The sequence below is a fragment of the Crotalus tigris genome, unplaced genomic scaffold (genome assembly GCF_016545835.1).
Source record: "Crotalus tigris isolate CLP2741 ecotype Arizona unplaced genomic scaffold, ASM1654583v1 scf7180000017568.12009008, whole genome shotgun sequence".
NCBI lineage: Eukaryota > Metazoa > Chordata > Lepidosauria > Squamata > Viperidae > Crotalus > Crotalus tigris.
This window is the reverse complement of record NW_024096478.1, coordinates 10,847,771-10,871,627: the sequence shown is the minus strand read 5'-3', so window position 1 is coordinate 10,871,627 and position 23,857 is coordinate 10,847,771. Positions and strand designations below refer to the sequence as shown.

The window sequence follows — 23,857 nt, the reverse complement described above, 5'->3', positions numbered from 1 at the left end:
CAAGTACAGGACTGAAAAGATAACACTCTGATCCACTGAAGAAAGATCAAATATATTCTACCTTCCAAAAACATACAGTATATAGAACAAAATGTGAATGTTTCATGTTTATTTTCTATTATATTAAGATATGAAGCAGCATAAATGGCCAGGATTTGATCTGTTCTGTTTTTTCTTTCTCTGTCATATTGTACCAAAACAATCCTTGCTTATTCACCATTCTTTTTCAATATCCTCTTAACAAAAAAATAGTAAATCGTAAAAAAAAAAATATCAGGATTTATGAAAATAGAAATAGTAAATTATTCCAGATAGAAAAAGTGGGTTTTAAACCTGGCTTTAAAGCTACATATAGTAGGACTGCACTCATTTAACCTTAGATTGAATAGATATCTCCTCGTTAAAAATATCCTGCCCTAATAGTAATAGTAATGCTACTATTTCAAGGAAATAAACATTTTTTCAGGTAAATAGGAAGCTTGATAATTTGGTCCAAATTGAAAATTAAAAGCAAAAACAAAAGATGCCTGGTGAGATATAAGCTGGGAATATATAAATGTATATAGCATGCTGAGAAATGTATGCCTTTAAGAGAAAGAGGAGGGCAGAGAGGAAAATTACAAGGTGAATACTTAGAGAAAAAAGAAGAGAAAGAAATTGCAAGTGGATATTTATCAGTGCCCTATCTTCTTCATAGTAATATAAGATGGTGTGTTGAAATCTCACACCCAATTTTCAAAATCATAGAAAGAAAAGATTTTCAGTTAGAGGAGACATTCCTGATAAATGCTCAATGGACGATAACGAATTGCCCTAGTTTTTGATAGAGTACATGAAGAATTATTTTTTTTATTATTATTATTTTACACTTAAGGAAACCTTCACTTTACAGCTACAGTTCAACGCGTGTCCTGATCGTTTCCCCAAGTCTGGAAAGCCCAGTGAGAACAAAGCTATCTCTTCATATTGTAATGGCTGACTCCAACATCCTAATAGCCCTGTGGTTGAATGATAAAGATTCTGGATGGTTTTCATCAATTGTGCCCTTATAAAAAGGGATTATATCAGAGAGAATCTGGAATATAAACCTGAATTCTGTCTGTTCAAACCTCTAAGTATAGGATCAATGAACTAGATGCTCAGAAAGCATTATTATGCTGTGTTCGCCCACAAAAAGGGAAGATTGCCATCCAGCTTTGTTCCACCAATATCCAGAAATGAAATATATTATCTAATATTTATTGTCTTACCTCAGGATAATAAGATGCACAAATTATTGTTAGCTGTGAACTGAAGCTATATTCTAAATTATGCCTGCCTTAATACATTTTATTATTTTGTTTATGTATTATTTTATTTGTTATAGCAGACCCATATTTCCTCTTAACTTTTTATTATGAATTCCATATTATTTATTTATTTATTTATTTATTTATTTATTTATTTATTTATTTATTTATATACTGCTTTAAGTGCAAGCACTCTCTAAGTGGTGTACACCAGTAAGCAATGTATATATATATTTACATTGCCCCCAACAATCTGGGTCCTCATTTTACCTACCCCGGAAGGATGGAAGGCTGAGTCAACCTTGAGCCGGTGAGATTTGAACCACTGACCTGCTGAACACAGTCAGCTAAAGTGGCCTGCAGTACTGCACTCTAACTGCTGCGCCACCTCGGCTCTTATGTCATATTATGTCCTGAATTTATAGAGTTGCTTAATAGTCTGATTCCAGGATTTCATTTTTTCATATTTTCATCACCTATTTCCTATTTCTGATGAAGTTGAGCATAGATGAATATATTTAATGGTAGAAGACACTGGACTGAGAAAGATTATTTCATTTACAATATTTGTAAGCAACCCCCCCCCCTCGAATCCAGGTGGATTCTTGCCAGGGTACAACAAATCAAGACAAAAGCAGATAATACACATCATCAGTAAAAAAAATCTTACACATTGTAGATGTCATGCACTTAAGCTAACTTAAGAACCAAACTGCTTCAGCTAGTTTTTTAAATATCTATAGAAAATGTACTATTTCTACTCCAAGTAAATACTGTTGTATTCAATGAAATAGGGATCATAATTGAGAATCCTGTGTCTGACCCATATCCCATTAACTTTAAGAGTCACTGAATGACCGGATTCCACATGAAGATTGAATGTCCTTTTTTATATGACGTGGCACAGTTCTGCCATTCCTTTGGTTTGAAATTGTGGTAGATATTGGCCGTAAAAAATGTGAGTAGTAACAATATAGCTCTACAGCAGCATCACTTTGATATAAAAGTCATTTCAAACCTTTTGGACATTTGTTATTGATACCCTTGGCATTGTGCACCTAAGAAGAAATGTTTGGTTCTGGAATACATTTAGAGTTTTGGCAAATTTCCAGCAGAAAAGATTCCAGAGTGGAGTAACTATTTTTTTTTTTTAAATGAAAATGGATTTGAGCCAACTTGCTGAAAAAACTTGACTTTCTTAGTGTAAGATGGGATATAGAGAACTTGGACAGACTTTCAAGGTTCTGCTATTCTATTTTAGCACAATAAATAGCATTCCTGCAAGACTTTCAAGATTGATAACAACCTTTTGAGGTAGGCCAGGTCATGAAACAGATATTGCAAGGATTCCAAGAATCCTATTCTATTGTTGTAGGATATAATAACAACAGAATCTTGAAAGACTGTTTGAGTTTCTCTCTGCTCTCTCTAATTCCAGGCAGAAATAAGGCATGGTTATTTTGAGTCTCTTTTTCATGTCCTCCACTTTCTATGATTGAATTGCCCTTTCAGTATTCTTAATATTATAATCCATTTCTTTTCCAAAATCATCTCTACACGTTTTATACGAATCATAATTGAATATTGTCTAATTTTCTACAGTGTGCTATCCAGTGGTGGGATTCAAATATGTGACCAAGCAGTTCTCTGTGTGGATGCCACTTCCGGAAGTCCATTCTGGGCCTGGGCATCAAAAAATTAGCTACCGGTTCCGCCAAAGTGGTACGAACCAGCTGAATCCCACCACTGAAAGAGATTATGAATGAAATATAATTTGTATTATGATGATTAATATTTCAACTGATAATAGAATTGGACTTTGAGCCATTATCATAAAAAAACCCTCTGCAGCTTGTAACCTTCTACGCTTACCAAAACATTAAGAAAATAAGGAGATATTAAAAATAACAAAATATTAGAATATATAAGTATGTATTTAGCCACATAATATGCATACAAAATCTGAACTTAAAGCTTGAGAATTGATGAGGATCTTTATTGTTTACAGTATAAGACATGAAGTTCTGGTCTAACGCTGGAATTGAATGGAATTCTAATATCCTGCATCTTACATTTCAGTTTTAATGGCAGAAGAAAGGTGAAAAAGGGTTCTGGAGAAAGGTATCAGAGAAAGATCAAGTCAGAATCATTTGGTAGAAGATAGCTGTCACAATATACTAAATTAAGGTTTGGAAAACAGGACAAAAACTCAGAACCTAGACAATGGTCTGATGAGAGACAGCTGACTCTCCACGTGTATGGGGGGAGACATGGGGAGCATGTCAAAAGGGCTCTGAGGGGGGAAATGCTTTCAGTCTTGCAATATTCTGTTAATGTAACTTTAGAATAAGGTAGGATTAGTTCATCTGAGTATGTTTGTTGTCTGGACTACCTTGCAAGATTGACAACATCTTTGTTCTTCTCATGCTATGAGGGAACCTTATTTCCCCAAGTAGTATTACAGATCTGGACTGCAATAATACTGATAACCACAAGATAACAGCAAATCTATTACAAAAAAACCAACTGATATCTACTTACTATCTGAATTATTGCCAAAAATTCAGAAATAACTTGAAGGTGATCTATAATTGTCTTCCATTTTATCATTCAGAAATGTTGGCAAAAAGGAAAAAAAATGTCTCAGCTTGTCCTGGGATTATGCAAAATCAGCAGCAACAAAAATCTATTTTAAATCCTCACAAAAATAGTAAAAAGGAAAAGAAAATGCAAGCCAAAACAAAATTTTCATGAACATCTTTCATGATTGTCAAGCATTAAAGCATTCGTTTCTCTTACCTGAAGCTACATTGTTTAAATATATAATTATGAATAAATAAACATTACTTTCAACTACACTATCAGCCTCTCCAGCACTGCTGACATCATGGGAACAGAGAAAAATGGAGTTTTTATTAAAGGGATAAAGAAATACTATTTTTACCCATGTTGAGAAACTGCTGATAATTCTGTATCAACAAAATCACAAAATCCTTTCAACTGTGCGATTCCGATAGTATAAATATTGAAGTACTTATAAATTTTGATAACAGAGGACTCAGTGTCAAGGGAGAGCCTGTCAACAGCAATTTACACATTGCTATAAACAACATGGACAGCACAGTCTAATCCAGAGGTGTGCATAAAATAAAATGATAACAACAAAAAGTATTTTATTTGGAGCATGCATGGAATTAGCATACTATAGCTTGAAAGTTTGGCTGGCCATTCCAGAGAAGTTTCAATCCAGTTGAACCAAAACCTGAAACATTTTAGTTTTGGTCCAGATGAGTTTGGAGTGATCTAATTGAATGAGGAAAATAATAAATAACAACAACAACCACAACAACAACAAAGTTGGAAGGGACCTTGGAGGTCATCTAGTCCAACCCCCTGCTCAGGCAGGAAAGTAAGTCTGGTGAACCTTACTCCTCTTCTCTGCATGACCAGTGTATCTTTTCTTCCCTGATCACTTTCCTAACCTTCTTTGAGCTGCACATAAAGCATAGCAAACTCAAATGGATATCTGATTCTTTCCAGATCTTACTACATCTGGAAAGAACTACATAAATTTCAATCTTTTATTCCACATATTCTCCCATTGGTCAAGCATTATATATATCGTCATCTTCAGGCTGCGGTCTTCGGCTTCCTTTTTAATTCACCTTTTCCAGGGTTTAGGCACCTAGACTGTCTTTCCAAAACTAGGGCTGTCAGCCTTTAGTATCAGGTTCTAAATCCACCCAATCACTCATTTACATGAGAAAAAGTGGGTCTATTACTGATTATATAGTTATCTAGAATGTATGAATATCTGGCTTAGAGGGAATTGTTTACTATGAAAATCAAAACTGGGGGGAAAATGAGGTGCTCCAATAAAAACTAAGTCATGTAGACAATACACATGTATATTATACTGCCGTTGAGTTCTCTGAAGTGAAATCTGGAGCTTTCTCTACCTTTTGTTATACTACAGCCTTAATCTTTATCTAGTGGTCATCACATTCACAGTTAATAGAAGTATTGAGTTAGCACTTTCTCATTGTCATTATCAAATTATTGCTTCCTAAATAAATCTAGGCAGCTTTCATTTTGATGTGCACTGTAATTTGAACATTAACTTACCTCCTGGAAATTTAATAAAATAAATAACCATTGTGATAGGAAAGTAATTTTCCGTATATGATAAAATATTAAATGGAAGGTGCTTTTATTTTATTTCAAAACAAACAAAATTGTAGTCTTGCATGATTTATCAGATTCCTTTACCATGGCCTTACAGGATGATATAGCTTCATATACTTCAGAAAGCTTTTAAATGTAAAGCCCAGAATGGAAATCAGTAACAAAAGAATATGCCTGAATGAAAAGATGAAGGACAATAGATGTAACACTTGATGTAAAATCTTCAGTAAGTAAAGTGGTGAAATTGATTGGCTACTTTTATTTCTTTTTTAGTTTTTTTTTTTTTTAAATCAAAGGGACAGGAATTGGATTGTATAACAAGGCTTGACTCTAGGAAGTTTGATCCTGCCAGAAGTGACAATTGACTGGAGAAGAAAAGACTGGAATAAAGTAAGAATGGAAAATATTTTCTATCTTTAATCGCCTGCAGAACTTTATGAAGGAACAAATATAACTGAGAGGCGAATACAACAATCACTTAGCAGGCCAGGCATACAATAGGGCTTGCGCAGAATAGAATATACTTGTTATTTTGATTCTCTTTCTCTCATTACTCAGATATTCTTGAAAGAAAATCAGTTTTGGGAATTAGAAAACAACAACTATTACACAGCTTTGGATCCTAAAGAAATAAGTGTGCTTGAAAGAAACTCATAGAAAGGAATACAATGTGTGAATACTTATATGCTCAGTGTACTTTCTGAGTGTTGGAGATCAGTGAAAATATATATTAGAAGTTTGCATGGGCATATTTATGACCATTTGCATTGCCAAAATAAGTTTTACTCTCAAACAAAATCACATGTATTTTATAAAATTAGACATGTCACTGGCTTAAGTTGTTTATGAAACCTTTAATAAAAGCTTTAGTTGCATCCTTACTGTTCTTGAATCATTCCCTTAACTAAATTATTTACAAAAAAATTGTTTAATTCCTTGTTATAATTCTGCACTATTACCATTTCTATTCACACTTAGAATACAGCATCCAGTTTTGGTCACTATATTATAAAAAAGACTCTGGAAAGAATAAAGAAAAGAGTAACAAAGATGATTAGGGGGCTAGAGGCTAAAATATATGGAAAATGTATATGGGTATGTCTAGTCTAGTGAAAAGGACTAGAGGTACATGATAGCAGTATTCCAATATTTGAGGGGATGCCACAAAGAAGACTTATCCTACAAAGTTCCAGAAGGTAAGACAAAAAACAATGGATGGAAACTAATCAAGGAGAGAAGCAACCTGGAACTAAGGAGAAAATTCCTGACAGTTGGAACATTCATCCAATGGAATTTGCCTTCAGAAGTTGTGGGTGCTCCATCACTGAAGGCTTTTAAGATGAGATGAATATCTAAAGAAACAAATTTTACTGAAGATTAAAGAGGAACAGAGACATGTTATAAATGAATCTAGCACAATAAGGAACTTTCTGAAGTTATAAAAAAAGAATAAACTAGGAAAGTTGCCTGGACCAGACGGATTATCTGGTTCTTATTATAAATGCCTTGAGGATGAACTTTTACAACCTTTATAAAGCACAGTGAACTCTATCCTGTACAGAGGAATGATAACAGAGAATTGGAAAGAAGCCAGTATAATATTAATACTAAAGAGGGACAAGATTGACTGTAACAAGAAACTATAAGCTGATATCATTATTGGATAATGACAACAAGCTGTTCACAAAGATTCTAGCTGATAGGCTGAAAATAATTTATTTAAAGGACCAATGGTTGTTTGTTTGTTTTTTATTTAAAATACAGTTAAAGGACAAGGTTAGAAATGTGTTAAATATTTTGAAATATTTGGATCAACACAATTAAAAATAAGCTGCAATAAGCTTCTTTAATACCGAGAAGGCCTTTGACAATTTGAACTAGGCTTTCTTGGTTTTGGAAAATATGTATTTTGGAGAGAACTATATAAAATGAATAAGTTCAATTTACACTTTACAAAAAGCACAAAAATTGATTATGGAGATATAAGAAAACCTATGAGATATAAAAAGGACCAAGACAGGATTATCTGTCACCTCTATTATTTACTTTGGTTCTTAAAATACTGAATATAGCTATAAAACCAGATGAGAGGCTTGTGGGAGTAAAGATTAAAGTCACCATGTGTGAGTCGGGTGTCTATTTAAATTTGTTTAATCAACAAAGTTTAGAAAAGGAACTTACAAGGACTTTTGCAGATGACCTGGTGTTGATTTTGAAAAACCCTTTAAAGGGACTTAAAGTATCACTTGGCAAATTGAAAGAATTTAGTGCATCAATGGAGTTAAAGAGTAATAAATAGAAGAAGAAGAAGAAGAAGAAGAAGAAGAAGAAGAAGAAGAAGAAGAAGAAGAAGAAGAAGAAGAAGAAGAAGAAGAAGAAGAAGAAGAAGAAGAAGAAGAAGAAGAAGAAGAAGAAGAAGAAGAAGAAGAAGAAGAAGAAGAAGAAGAAGAAGAAGAAGAAGAAGAAGAAGAAGAAGAAGAAGAAGAAGAAGAAGAAGAAGAAGAAGAAGAAGAAGAAGAACAAGAAGAAGAAGAACAAGAAGAACAAGAAGTTAACAAAAAATATCAAACGTGAACCGTATGTTATTTTGAAATAATATATTAATACATGGAATGAAGTTTAAAAAGACATGTTAAGATGAGATAAACTACAACTGTCATCACTAGGGAGAATTTCTATGATAAAAATGAACATCTTGCTTAGAAAGATGTTTTTGTTTCAGACAATACCTGTTTTGAAAACTGATGCACTACCTAAACAATGGCAGAAGGATAAACTTAAATTTGTGTGGCAGGGAAAAGAACCAAGGTTTAAACATAAGATATTACAAGATAAAAAGGAAAGAGGATGATTGGTTTTACCCAATTTGAAACTGTATTTTGCAACTTGCTGTTTGGTTTGTATAAAAGAATGGATGATGCTGAGAAATAAAAAGCTCTTAGTTAAGACACAACTGGGATTTGAGTGGCATGGATATTTGTGGTAGAAGAAACTTAAATTTAATGTACTTAACTTATTTGAGAAAATATTTTTACAATGTGTTACTGCACACATTGCCAACTGTATCAATCTCATTCTAAATCCACCACTGATCCTCTAAATAGCCTTCTTGCCATCCAATGCACCTCTGAATACCTGCACCTGGTGTGGACTACTCCTCCTCCCCTACACACACACACACACACACATACACACTCCTTGTTCTTTGAATTCTACTAATTTCTAATCTTCTGATTAGTCTTATTGCCCTTCTTTTAACTAATTCCAGTTTGTCTTCTTAAAATGTAGTACCAGAATATCCCAAAGATGCTTTTTCAAATGGCAACTGGACTTCCTTTGTTTTTGCTTGAAGACATTTCACTTCTCATCCAAGAAGCTTCTTCAGCTCTAAATGAATTGAACTAAAGAAACTTCATTCAGAACTGAAGAAGATTCTTGGATAAGAAGTAAAATGTCTTCAAGCAAAAACAAAGAAAGTCCAGTTGCCTTTTGAAAAAGCACTTTTGGGACAACCATGACCTGGATGATTGAAAATCTCCATACATATTTAGTACCAGAATAGGACATATTACTCAAGATATGTTCTGACTAGCGCAAATTAAAACAAAACTATAATTTCCAATTGTTTGAAAAGTATTTTTTACTACAACCCAAAATTGCATTTGCCTTCCCTCCCCCCCCCCAACGATATCACATTGCTGACTAATGTTCAGTTGGCAATCAATTACTGTTCCAAGCTTTTATGCACACTTATTACTGCCAAGGCAATTTTTTCTTTCTAAATAAACACATTTGATTTGTTCCTTAAGTGAAGAAATCTGCTATTATCAGCTCATTTCTCTAAGCTATCAAGATGATTTGGAATTTTCTGTCTTCTAAGATATTGGGTATACTACTACTCAATTCTGTTTTATTCAATTTCTTTTCAACTAGATCCATTAAATCTCACCTTGTTTGTGTTCAAAATAAGTCCCAAAAATGATACTCTCCAGATATGTAGAATTTCAACTTCCATAGTTTTCATACCAGCTGGAGGGTTATGGGTGCTGAAATCCAACATATGTAAAGGGAAAAAAACTACATCTTGCAATGTGCATATCAACATGTGCTTATGTTTATTAAATATAATATTGAACAGCAAATATCTTTTATTGGTCTTGCTACATCTCTTTCAGCTTCCAGAGGTTTTAGCTATTCATTATCTAAATTTGTCCTATTTATCCCAGATTTCTCAAATAACAGCCAAATTATTATGAAAAGAGCTTGCTGATAGTAAGGTTTTTGAATTGCTTCAATGATTGCCATAGGTACGACTATTCTGGAAAATAGCAACAGCTGCACAAACTGGCTTTTTGAAAATCTTTTAAATAAAATCTGTAATACTGAATCTTTTTGCTTATGAAATGTCAGAAACTATGTTTACTGTAAAGCTTCTACTTTAATGTCTCTGAATTTACAATGTTAGAAAATATTCATAATAACCACCAATAGTTCATGCATGTCTGCATTCAGCAAAATGAAAGAGAGAGCATAGTAGCAATCATCAACTTCTGTTAAAAGCTAAATCTGGCAATTCTATGTAAAAATAAAGTTGGGGGGGGGGAACAGATTTATCTTTAATATAATGTTCTTACTGTAATCTGTATGCTCATTATTTCTTCAAAGGGTGTGTAAAGTATTTAGAAAAACTGTCATGACAAAAAGAAAAAAAATGGAGGGGAAAGTTAAGGTGATTTTATCTAGCATATTTCACAGCCACAGTATATGTAATGTGAAGCAAAGTGCAGGATCATCAGAGTCAACTCCAAGAGAAGAATGGAGGGTTGGGATATTGTCTATCTCATGGCCTGTCCATTCATCAGCAACCTAATTCTTTAATAACTGAACAGAACTAGACCAAATTAAGAGAGAAAGGAGGGCAAGCTGATTAAAGAAAAATCAAATTCAAAAAATGTGTTGGATCAGGCTGGAGGTTGCAAGAAAGAGACAGAATGGGACAATTTGCCTCAGCCAACTTTCCATGGCCAACTCGCCATGATTAACTCACCACAGCTAATTTACTGCAGGACAACTCGCCATGGACAACTTGTCACGGGACAACTCGCGGCAGGACAATTCAACAATTCAAGTTAATTATTTAAAATGACTGTAAAAATTATTTTAATTTTTATCATTCCCATTTTATTTTGTCCCTCCTTTGGCATCCTTTCTTTAATTATTCTATTTGACTATTTGTTCAATATTAATGTAACTCTTGTCCCGTGGTGAGTTGTTCCGTGGTGAGTTGTCCACGGTCAGTTGTCTTGTGGTGAATTAGCTGTGGCAAGTTGGCTGCAGTGGTATGGCCCTGGCGAGTTGACCCTGGTGAGTTATCATAGACCCAGAAGAGAATCTGGAAACATTGCCCAAGTGCCTTCCTATGGGAGAGGCATTGGACTTAAATTGTTGCAAATAGTTCCATTCTCAGCCACATTCCTGGTCATGACCCAAAGCATACCTATGTAGTCATTCTGTGCTTCCTAGATACAACACAAGATAATGCACAGATACACATGAGCATGCCGTAACATTGTTCTTTTTCTTACTGCAATGGCCACTGCTGGTAAAGGGATCATCCCAGCATTAAGAAACTGTTCTGTATGCTTTCTATTCTTTGCTTTATCTTTCAAAAATACTAAGGGCCCACTGATCAATATTGGACAATCTTGTTTTGCCTCATAATGCAGTTACCTTAAGTGTACACTTGACTTTATGTTTGTCACCATGGAATACTACTTAAAAACTGTACTATTTTAAGGGACAGCTGAAGCAAGTTGATTAACACAATGAATGTAAGCAAGAATTTGTGGCTGTACTGCCACACAGAGCTGCTTGAATTATTATTATCAATAGAAAACTGGACCAACAAATCTATGAAATAAAAATTGTTTGCTTATATAAAAAACAACCATATTTATCAAAATGGCATTGTAATCTTTTCACACTCCAGAAGGTTTTTCTTTGTCAGACAGCAGCACTTAATCCATCAGCTGGGCCAAAGGTTTAGCAACCTGATCCAAACTATTTTTTACAGTAATGTCAAAATAAAGTCCATAACAAAGTGGCTTTTCTAAAACAGGGGAAAAAATAAGGTATAAACCAAACCAAACCATATTAATACTGCCATATTTACTGTAAGAGCCACTGTGGTATCATAGTTGAGATTTTAGACATAAACCAAAGCAGCAGGAGAAGGGAATGACTTTAGTTCAACTCTATCCTCCACCATGGAAATTCATCCCATGAATTTTTTTTTATTATTATTATTTTTCACCATACACCAAAACAAACTTAAAATACGTAAACATAAATCTTTTCTTTTAACAGAACAGTACTATACATTTTAAACATTCTTTACATCTTATTTACATTTTATGTACATCAATAGTTATGTCTTTTCCTTTCTCTGTTCTAGCCAATTATAACATTTATTCCAAATTTAATAAAATTCTGTCGCCTCCTTGTCTTTCAATTCTAACATAAGTTTATTCATTTCTGCGCATTCCAAGATTTTGTACATAATCATATCATTTGTGGGAATATTTTCACTCTTCCAACATTGAGCATATGCTATACGAGCTGCAGTCAATATGTGTATAATGATGTGTTGGAGTTGTTTTTCCATCTTTAAATTTATTATGCCCAAAAGAAATAATTCTGGTTTGAAATCCATTTGTATCTCAGTTATCTCCTGTATCCAATCTCTTATTCGTTCCCAATAATTTTTTTCTTTGGGGCACAGCCACCACATGTGATAAAATGTTCCTTCTCTTATTTTACATTTCCAATGTACTTCGGGTCTATGTTTTTATACATTTTAGCCAATCTCGCCGGTGTTAAATGCCATCTGTAGATCATTTTATATTGATTCTCTCTGTATGCAATTAATAGCGTCAATTTGCAACTTATGTTCCATAATCTTTCCCATTCCTCTAAATTTATATTTCGCCCCACATTTCATGCCCATGCTATCATTGGCTCCTTCAATATTTCTTCCTTTAACTCTATCTCTAATAGGTATTTATAAAGTTTTGATAATAGTTTTCCTTCCTTACTTATTAAAATTTTATCAAGTTGATGTGGGGTCTGACTAATTCCATGTTCTTGCCTATCCCTATTATATCTAGATTGAATTTGTAAATACGGCCACCGATCTATGGGTATTCTTTGTTCCTCCAACTCTTCTCTTGACTTGAGATTTCCTCGGTTATCCAGTAATTCTTTATACCTAATCATCTTTTTTTTCTCTAATGTATTGGGATGAATCACTGCCTCCATCGGCGAGAACCAATTTGGAATTTTCCTATAGTGTCTTTTTTTTATTTTTTCCCATATCCCGATCAATGCTCCTCTTATCTAATATTGCTGGAAATATGTTGATGTTTTCTTCTGTTTCCCCCATAGAAATGCATGCCAACCCGCCTGTAGATCATGTCCTTCAATCATTAATATCCTTTCATTATCCAAGTTTATCCAGTCTTTAATCCATAATAATCCTGCCGCATAATAATAGATTTCCCATTTAGGGAGTCCAAGACCACCTCTACTCTTACTGTCTTGTAATGTTTTGGTATTTATCCTAGCTTTTTTGCCCGCCCAAATAAATTTATTTATTATTTTATCCAATTCTTTAAAAAAAGTTTTCTCTAATTTTATTGGAATTGTTTGAAATAAATACAATAATCTTGGTAGAATATTCATTTTAGTCAATGCGATTCTGCCTAATAATGATAATTGGAGATTCCCCCAAGTCTCAAGATCTTGTTTCATTTTTAATATCAATTTTGTTATAATTGTCTTCTTTTACTGAGGAACACCTTGAGGTTATCCAAATTCCTAAATATTTAACCTTTTTCACTACTTGTAATCCCAAATTCTCTTCCAATTTCCTTTTTTGTTTATCGGTTAAATTTTTTGCTAACATTTCAGTCTTTTCTCTGTTAATTTTTAATCCTGCCACTATTCCAAATTTTTCTATTTCACCCATAAGAATATTTCTTCTCTCTATAGGTTCCTCAATAAAGAAAACCAGGTCATCAGCGAATGCCTGTAACTTATATTCCTCTGCTTTGACCTGTACCCCTTTTATTTCTTTATTTGCTCTAATTTGAACTAATAATACTTCAAGCGTCAAAATAAAAAGTAAAGGTGAAATTGGGCATCCCTGTCTTACCCCTCTGTTTATTTCAAAACTTTTTGTATTCTCTCCATTGATTATCACACTAGCTCTTTGTGTTCTATATATTGCCTTAATTGTGTTACTAAATTTCTCACCAAATTTCATATCCTCAATCTGTTGGAACATAAATTGCCAACTGAGGCTATCAAATGCTTTCTGTGCGTCTAAAAAAATCAAAGCTGCCTGTTTTCCTAAATGTATTTTGTAATATTCTAGGACATTTAACACGGTTCTAATATTGTTTCTGATTTGTCTTTGGAGTAAAAAACCATTTTGGTCTGGATGTATTATATTTTGTAAAATTAACTTTAATCTTTCAGCCATTATATTAGTAAAAATTTTGTAATCCGTATTTAGCAGCGAGATTGGCCTATAGTTTTTAATCTGTTTGGGGTCTGTGCCTTCTTTTGGGATAAGAGTTATGATGGCATCTATCCAGGAGTCTGGTAGATTAGATTTCTCCAACACATCATTATACACCTCTAGTAATATCTTTTCAAAATCTTCGTGGAAGGTTTTATATAGCTCCCCCAGAAGGCTGTCCAGTCCTGGGGTCTTATTATTTTTTTTGTTTTTTCACCACCCTTTTTAATTCCATAGCTGTTATTTTCACATTCAGTATGTCTCTTTGTCCTTCTTTTAATTCTGGCAGACCATTAACTTTCAAATATTGTTTAATCTTTTCCCCATCTATCATCCCATGAATTTACTGGAGTGACTTTGACCTAGTCACTTATTCACAGTCCAACCCATCACACAAGATTGCTATTTGGTAAGAAAAATAGACAAGGGGCCACTCAAGCACATGAAGGATATTATCTAAAATGCAGTTTTAAAGCACCTACATATTCAGACATTTTCCTGGGCAAAGTTTCTGTTGAACCCTATAAATATTTTATCTGGGTAGAATTTTTGAGTTCTTCTGTAACTTAAGCACTTTAAATTACATTACAAATTACAATAAGGCTACAGTAATCCCATAGCACAGAGTAAATCCTAGTCAGATCAATGGGTATTAATTTACTATGAGACCCAAATAAGATATCATTATTGGTTTCCCCATTGCTAATAGGAAAACTGTTTGTAAAATATAAAAAATATAAAAAATGGCATTTAGTTTGGCTGACTTCCTTCAGATAACCTTTTCTCCCATTCCTTCTCTTTCTTTATCATATCCACATATATATTCTCCTCCTTGTGACAAACGTCAGAAAAATATTCCAAAACACATTAACCTTGACAACAAGAAGCTTGGTCTATCAATCCAATCTAGTTCATGTTGAGCCTCATTGCCAAGTACTAATTGGCTGAGTGCCTCTGTGCCAAAACAATACATTTGCTTTGAAGAAAGAGTACAGGTGAGAGGTGCCTTCTAGAGAAGCCACAATTTCATTAACTGGGTTACATTTTGCAGAAGAACTTATCTTTATAATTATTTATATGTTAAATAAATCCAAAGTGGGAACAAGAAGGAATCTTTGTAGGCATTTTATGTAGTCTGCAAACTGCCCTTGGAACATTCTTGTCATCATGCAAAGACATTTTTATTCTCCCAGGCTTTTTAAATAATAATGCTGATGCTAGGTGCCTCTTGATCAGCTCGACCCTAAACAGACACAACAAGCATTCAAAGGCATGCCAGCTTCTGATAAATAGATTTATAATAGAAAAAGCAGCCATTATGAAAGAATTTTGGTAACTGCTGTGTCATAAATGCAAGGCCTATTTATAGTAAAATTGAGATTTAAATTCTTTTTCTCTGTTGCACAATGTAATATGCTTGAGGATTTGGGGGACAGTTTCCATTTTGTAATTCTTTTAGTAACAGACTAATCTACTTTCAGCTATGTTATTCTAATCTTGAAAGAACTGGGTCCCATGCCTAGTGTGATTTTTGTTTTACCTTCAGTTGCAGCTTCTTTATTATTGATTATTCCTTATATTATGCTATATATTTTATGGTATCTTAGTATATGTTTGTTGAAAATTATAGACATTATATTTATAATAAACTGGACTGATTTTTTGTTAAAGAAGCAACATATAAATAATATTGCTTTAATTTAATTTATTTAATTAGGAACCACCTGATTTAACAAAGACTGGTGTGCAATAAATATGTAAATAAATATATCTTTCTCTTTTTTCTTTTTCTTTCTACCTATAAGATGATTTGTGACATATATATAAAAGGAGTTGTCTTTGGTAAAATTCAAGTATATTTTTTTCTTTTTATATAGACATTAATTTTTTAACATCCACACAGTCTGTTGTAATCTTAAGTTCTTTTGCTTGATCTGCAGATCAAGAGAATGAGGTTTAAATGACTGAATCTGTACCTTACAGCCTTGGCCATGAGCTTTGCATAGCCAGAGAGAGATCTTGTCTTCCATGTGTTCAATGAGGAATTATAATCTATTTCTGTGAATAAATGCCACTATTTGCGCTGTCACAGCCAATCAGTACTTCACTGAAATAGTAGTAAGAGTATTGATAATGATGGTAATGATATAAATAATAGAACTCTCATACCACAGGTATATTTTGTCCAACAAATCTGATTAATGGATTAGCACTGAGGTTCAGTAACTAAAATAAATCTTTTACTGAACAGCAGTCTTGAAAACAATCTTCCTCTGTTTTGCAAAATTATATAAGTCTAAACCCTCAGTTCTGAAGGTTTGTGTATCACAGCATCAGTGTGTAGAAAGTAAAGGGTTTAAAGAATGAAAAAGGAAGGCAGGAAGTCTTTCTTTTAAGTGTTAAACTTGCCTTGTAATTGGATTTGCTAGTTGATAGTGAAAGAAAGCTTTGATTAGCTGTTTCCCTAGAGCTAAAGAAACTTATATGAAACTTTGGGTTGAAACCAATTATTTACATTTCCATGGAAAATGTCATTATTAGTACATTTTGCACTGTAACTGTTATTCTAATGTGTTGTGGGATGGTTCCTGCATGGCTTGGTAATGATGCTGGAGAAATCATTTAAGTACATTTAAAGAAGAAAAATAGCATGTACATATTTATGTAACTCTAAGTACTGAGCTCTCTGGGGAAGTTGTACACTTCTTCTTCACCAAGGTAGTTTATTTGTGCCAGTAAAGATTTATGTTGCTGCAATAAAGTTATGTTGCATGGGAAGCTCTCAGCACACTAGTAATATGCCTTAAGATGTTAAGAGTGAAGAGTGAGTGAAGCAAACTTGCAAGTCTTGACATTCTCCATATGTCTTGGGCATTCTTCAATTGTATGGATTTCTTCTCGTAGAATTCCCAGTTCATGTGGCTATTGCTGAAAATACTGGGAGTTGATGTCTTCACATTTGCCAGGCATTGATGTTGAGAAAAATCTGACCTAAATATTCTAGTGGAGCATCTTTGGTGTAGGTTAGTTGAAATTTGATCTGTGCACAGTTTCAATGTTTACATCTAATAGACAAAGGGTAAATTTTCTTGAAATTCCATCTTTCTTCCTGTAATATGAAATATATCTTGGTGTTGATTGAGGGAAGTGCTACATACCATAGGAGTTTTTTTTCCAAATTAGGATAAAAGAAAGTTAACAAAGATGTCTATTTGGGAACATAAAACGTTATAAAACTATTAATTATGTCAAATACATTATTCATAAATTATTGATATACTTATAGACTGCCTTTCATTCTAATGAATACCAAAGTGTTGTACAATGAACTTGCTACAAGTAATCTTAACTATATAAAATAAAATCTACATAAGCAAGCTGAGAGATAGCTAACCCAAAACATGTAAATGAAAAATGTTCATAATTGTCCATTTAAAGGCCAATCATATGGGATGCAAAAAGAATTTTAGGAATTACCACTAAAAAGATTTTGACATACAAAATATGTTACAAGGAATAAGAGATAAGGAAGCAAGAAATGTTTAGACAAGAAAGTTAAAATTAGGCTAAAAAAAGATTGAGCACGTGTTGAAATAGTTATTTGGTTCTCTTTTGGCAGACTTGGGCAGATTAAAAGTTTGAAGGGATATGTCAATGTCAGGATTATGTGTAGCATCCTATAGACCTTCTCCTTGAAGTGTAGATGCACAGAAAAGCCTTTTGCAGGCTAGCCAGAGAAGCAAAGCGATCTATACTTTATCACCTCTCTTGTAATCATTGTCTTCTGGGCATAGCCTACCTGTCTAAAAGACCTGAGAAATCCTCAAAACAACTACACTTGAAAGTGTGGAGCAGGAAAAAAATACACAAAAGAGTAGCTAAAATGATAACTGTCCCATAGCACTTATACTTTTGCAAAAAGTATAGAACCAAAACAATTACTGAATCGGAACATCATCTGTACAAGAAAAATATTGCCATCTCTCATAGAACTTCTAATAATGGTGAATATTAATACAAGAAGTATAACAAAAAATAAAGACTTCTTGACCCATCTTGGGTGAAGTTCTTGCTCATGATTTGATGGCATAGGTGAGGTTGCCAAAAACAGCCCTATCCTCTCTATTCCCAAACTAGGCAAGGAAAAGCCTGGTTCCTTTATAAGCTCCCTGGAGATGATATAGGAGAGGCAACATATACATTTTCTAAGATCTCTCACCCCTCTTCTTTAGTTGAACCATCTGAGCACCATCTATTGTTGGTGCTTATGTCTAGTTCAATATCAAAAGGAGAGGATAATGTGGTGGTAGCAATGTGTGGTGGTCTGTTTGGAGGATGGAGGCTTTCATCTCTGCCCAATAGTTCCAATCTATGATGCTGTGCTTGCCCAGCCCAAGTTTAAATTAGTGGATTCATTTGCCCAGGTATAATAAGGGGTTAAGAGGGGGCTAAATCAGTGAATGGAAGGTAAATTCACTCCTTGTTGGCTGCTAATCTTAATGGCAATATCCAGTCTCCAAGAATAGAGCCCACTTGCCTCTAAATGACAGATGTTAGGAAACAAGAGGAGAGGGGGTGTAATTGTTCTTAGCATTCTTATGTTCTTAAACATGCATACATGCATGAAACAGCTACAATTTTTTAAAATTATTGGTATTATTCTAAAACATGCACTTTATGGCAACCCAGCAGCTTTTCATTCTTCTATACGTGTTCATAAGTTTTAGCCAGCAAGGAACAGTGGAATCTCTTCCCTTTCTCTCAGAGCAGCCTACCTCACAGACAGGACAAAAGATTGGAGAAAAGGCTCAATAAAAACAAAGTAAATCCATAAAAATAAGGTGGCTAACAGGCACTGCAACCTGCTTTTCCATTCAGAGCTCTCCTTCTCAGCCCAACCTGAAGGCTGACTGATTTGCCATACTGCCTGACCACAACTCTCCACCAAGCACTTTATTTCAGGGTGCAAATAAAAGTGTGGCTGGAAGAGGATGTCAGTGATCCCGCCCGTCTGAGAGATGAATCCAGCCCGGTTATTTACTTATTTTATTTAGTTAGTTGCCGTGCGAATTCAATTAGCAGCGTGAAACATTTGCTGCGGTTTTTGTTTACCGGTGGCAGTTTGTCAGTAGTTATAAGTAGAGTTCCATCTGTCAGTTAAACTACAGGGCGAATTGAGAGAGAGGGAGAGAGGGAGAGGGAGAGGGAGAGGGAGAGAGAGAGAGAGAGAGAGAGAGAGAGAGAATATCTGAAGGAAGGAGTCAGTGAACTAAATTCCGCCTGGCTGTACAGGAGATGTAGCGGGGTCGCCGTGGAGCGTGCTGGTTGCTTCTCGCTGCACGAGGAAACGCCGGGGAGGTAAGAACACCACACACGCGAGGACTCTGGCACGGTTGGCAAACCCAGGAGGCGCAAGGATGTGTTACCAAACGCGCGAGAGGGAGGCAGGGTGTCTCGTTCAGTGAGAGATAAACAGAAGATGCTCGACGCCTTTTTTTTTTTTTTTTTTTGTGCCTCATTCTTGCAAGCTCTTCCCTTCAAACTCCTCCAGATTGCTTCCCTGCTTCTGTTCCTCGACTCTTCCCGTCTCTTTCTCTCCCCCATTGTTCTCCCCTTTTCCTTGCTTTTGATGCACAGACGTGGTCACATTCCGTTGACTCGCCCCTCTTCCTTGTTTTTTTTTTTTTTTTTAAACATTCACGCCTAGTGAGGCTTTAAGTCAGAGCCAGTAGCCTCTCGGGCGAGTTTTAGTCATGTGTGAAGCTCAGTTTGATCGAGCGCTCCTTTTCTGCCTTTTCACTCTTACCAAAGATTAATAGGTGGCGTCACGTTGCTCCCCTGCTCCTTTCCGCAGGAGGGACTTAAAAGGAACAACGACCACCTCCCCTCCCCGCTAATCACTTTCGATAAGAATTTTCCTCCCAAAAAAAGAAAGAAAGAAAAAGAGGGGGGGCGATAACCGTGCAATCTACGAGCGGTGGCAAAGACTGGGGAAGGCTAGAGATGCTTCATACTGCTAACAAGGGAAGGAAGGCTTCCACCGAGACAGGTAAGAAGTGCCTGAATGGGAAGGATCGGTGGACGGGGGGGGGGGGAGAGAGAGAGAGAGAGAGAGAGAGAGAGAAACAAGCTGTTGGGTTTGCATCGCTTTTCAGCCCGGATAAAATATCTCCGGTGGAGGATAGCAAGGGTCTTATGCCAGCTGCCTTTTGTTCGTGATGTAAAGTACCTGTAGTGACTGATGAATTGGAGCGTACTAAAGGTTCAGTTGAAAATGGGCTTGTCTGCCAGGCAGCTTACGATCTTAAGGACTCCCTCCCCCCCCCGCCCGCCCCTCTTGTCTTTAATTGTTATTTTTTAACCGCGGACTTTTATAAACAAACAAACAAACAAAAAACACTGCTGGACACAAAGCAGGAGTTTGGCAGAAGGTTAAACCCAGGGCTGGATGAAATCTCTACCAGCTTGCAACCTTGCTGGGAGCGGGCATTCTGCAGTTTGATGCCCAATTGATCTGAAGCGCTTTCCAAGAGGGATTTGGGCTCTCACTGCTCAGGCTAGGTGTTGGCGAGACTGGGTTGATCTCCAGCATCGCTAGTAAAGCATAGCAGCCTTTCTAAAGTGCTCTGCAACCTTCGGCAGGGTTCACTTTACGCCAAATAAGCCCTCCGTTCCCTTCTTCAGAGAAAGGGGGTTATCAGGCTATGCAAACAGCATCCAGGCTTAGCAGCAATCAGAACGGTGGGTGAATGTCAACTGTCCAATGGAGAAACTCTGACAGTGATATCCACAAGCGCACCAGGATGTAATAAAGGATTTCCTGCATAACAGCTAACACACAGAGAGGCTAATTACCTCTCACAAGGTCTGAACTTTGGATTGGGGAATGGGAGTCATACTTACGCAATGTAAGTGTCCTCAGCTTTCATAGCTAGGCCTTTAAATTTTTTTAGGATGAAGTAGGTAGCCTGCTAAATGAAAACTAAGCTTACAATGAAATTTAGTTATCATGTACTGTTAATTGTGGGTGATTTTCTAAAAAAAATATCTACCACATCAATTATTTGGGAAGTCTTTATTTAAAATCTTTCCGTATTGTCTTTACATTATGTCTGTGCGTGAGCTTGTAAAGAAATGTAATAGTGACCGTGTAATGAATACTCCAAAGTTGATAGGGATCTGTGGAATACAACATACAGATAATTTAGGCTTTTTTTCTCCTTTTTCCTATGCTTTAGAAATTATATTAAATTAAATAAGCATCCCTATGCTACAATTATATTAAAGAACTTAAAATGGTAAATATTAAAAATCAGTAGGAGCTATGGTTCAGGTTCGTACAGTAAACTAACGAATTTCTGCAAGAGATGAAAAGTTATAGTCCTGTAATGCCTTTCCATGGAGTAACCATACTTGGATAATAGTAGGATAATAGGATTAAAGGGAAAAAATCACACTAAAAATAAAAGGAATATTTGAAATGAAACTGAATAGTGGTTGCATTCTGTTCTTAGATATTTAAGCAACATCATCACAGATAAGAATAATGGATTTTGTAAAATATGTAACATCAGCTACAATATTTTTTGTAGAATTAAAACTCCAAAGGGTATGCTTACTTGTGAAATTTTAGAAATGTAAGTAACTGTTTCCATTATAAGGCAGTTTCTTCTTGTAAAAAAATCCCTGCCATTTGAAAAATATAAATGAAAGATGGTCACATAGCACAGGTAAAAATAAGGTTTATTATAAAGTAGGGTAATTTAGCAATTATAGTTTACACATTAAATTTGCGCAAAGTGTACAATGCAATAGTAAGTACTGTAATATTTTAACTTATTTTAACAAAAGAACTGAGTTTGCCTCTTCATAAAAATGTCAGCTTAAGCACAGCTAAATAATACATGAGGCAATTTTGATTCTCTCCTGTACAAAAACCCTTAAATCTTCCTAGAATGCAGACTTTTATTTTCTGTACTCAAAGAACCAAACCCTTCAAATGACTTTTTCACATTATAATCATTGCATTAGTAAAATTAATGGTAATCTGCAGTAAATAGACAACACTCTGTATCCCTTAGAAGAGAGATACAAAAAGGTTAAGTCCTTTTAACAAGGCTCATTTAAACCCAAGGGCAATAGTAAAGACTCTGTTGTCAAACCAAATTTCTGTTCATTCATAGTTCTCCCCCCCCCCCCTTACTCCTCCTCTAGCCTTTTTTGGCAGATGCTAACTTGCTTCTTCTCAACATTTACAGTGTGATTAATATGAATTGAAGCATTTTACGAATAATCCAGTAGATGCTGCTGTAGAGCAAAGGAAACATCACTTTACTGGCTGGGGAAAGGGGAGAGAGCAGAGCAATGGGAAGAAAAATCTTAAGCACTGCTGATTCTGACTGAGTATGTTGACTGCTGATGGAAGAGTAATGTGAGATCATTACATTTTCATACCATTCTATAGGGTGTTATTAAAGCTGAAGCCACACTTACTGGAATGATCACAGCTCTGTTAGGCACATAACACGTCTGCTATTTTAAATTGTAAAATCAGTTTACTGTACATTACTATGCAGAACATTTCATCACTGAATACTAAAGCCCTTTAACATGCAAATTTTCTCAGAGGAAGAGCTGAAGTGCAATGATCTTAAAGTAATAATGCTCAGATTCATTATAAAAATGGGCCCTAGTTGCCAATGCACAGTACAAGTATTTAGAAATTTTTTTAAAAAATGTTGCTATTATATTGATAGAATTGAAATTCAGTAGTGGTTTTTCTGATTAATATTGAGCACTTAATAGACTAATTGGAAAATACCAGAAAACCTAAATTGTTAATTAGAAAGGACATGTGTTTGCCAGCACTAAAGTTGATATTGTGAGGTTTTTAGTAGGACAGGAAATATATATATATAGAAAAACAGAATTTGAAGGTGAAAAAGTAGAGAGAGAGAGAGGGAGGGAGGGAGGGAGGGAGGGAGGGAGAGAGAGAGAGAGAGAGAGAGAGAGAGAGAGAGAGAGAGAGAGAGAGAGAATATACGGGATGAGGAGAAAATGTGTAGTGCTGTGTTATCCTGTGTAAGTAAATGTTGATAACATGACAAAGCAAACCAGAGAGCTACTTACTGATTCAATTTCAGGCAACCACTGACCTCTATCTGTGGGAATATTTATTTTTTAGAAGTAATTCCAAAGCCTCAATTTACTGTACAATCAAAATAGTGAAGAATAATTTTTAATACATCATTGGTTCTGAAATATAATGCACTATTCCTCTTCTAAGCCATGTTTGTATTCAGCTACATTTCATGGTAACTTGCTCTTGTGTAGCTGATACAGATTTTGTGAACTGATTAAATAGATTCTAAGTTCTTGGCTTAATCAGTTATTAAATCTTGAATACTTTTTTTTTTAGTTAGCCAAATATGTGTAGGCTGTACTTTCTTTTTTATACTACATTTAAAATTATGGTTAGCTTTCTTTCTCCTAAGTGTGCACCCAAATGCATACCTGCTAGAAATATTGGTATTTCAAACATGAAACTCTTTGCCTTACAACAATACAGTTACGTGCAATAATAAAAGCTTAATTCATTCTTTTACAAGAGAGCTTCTGACATGCAAGAGAAATTGTCTTTCCTTTTTTCTGACTGCAGCCCCCATTGAATCCCTCACTTCTACAATAAAAAAGTCTCTCAAACTTCCAGAGCTGTTCTGGAATCTGTGAAAACTGAAGGAGGAAGAAAAAAAAAAGTTTATTAGCCAAAGAACTGTATAGGACATAACCCTTTATGTTAATA

General features: G+C 35.0%; 1 protein-coding gene across 5 annotated transcripts in view; it reads left to right on the top strand.

Moving 5' to 3' along the window:
* TENM2 (teneurin transmembrane protein 2) overlaps positions 1-23,857 on the top strand; it is an 869,909-nt gene that overhangs the window by 193,471 nt on the left and 652,581 nt on the right. Inside the window, exon 1 of one of the 5 annotated variants that reach the window (XM_039353429.1) lies at positions 19,246-20,104. The exons of 3 other annotated variants lie outside the window; for them this stretch is intronic. In XM_039353429.1, the coding sequence (XP_039209363.1) occupies positions 20,059-20,104 (46 nt within the window). In that variant the 5' untranslated portion in view covers positions 19,246-20,058. Of the gene's footprint in view, positions 1-19,245; positions 20,105-23,857 lie in introns of those variants that run through there. One more of the 5 variants, XM_039353439.1, reaches the window with a different exon arrangement.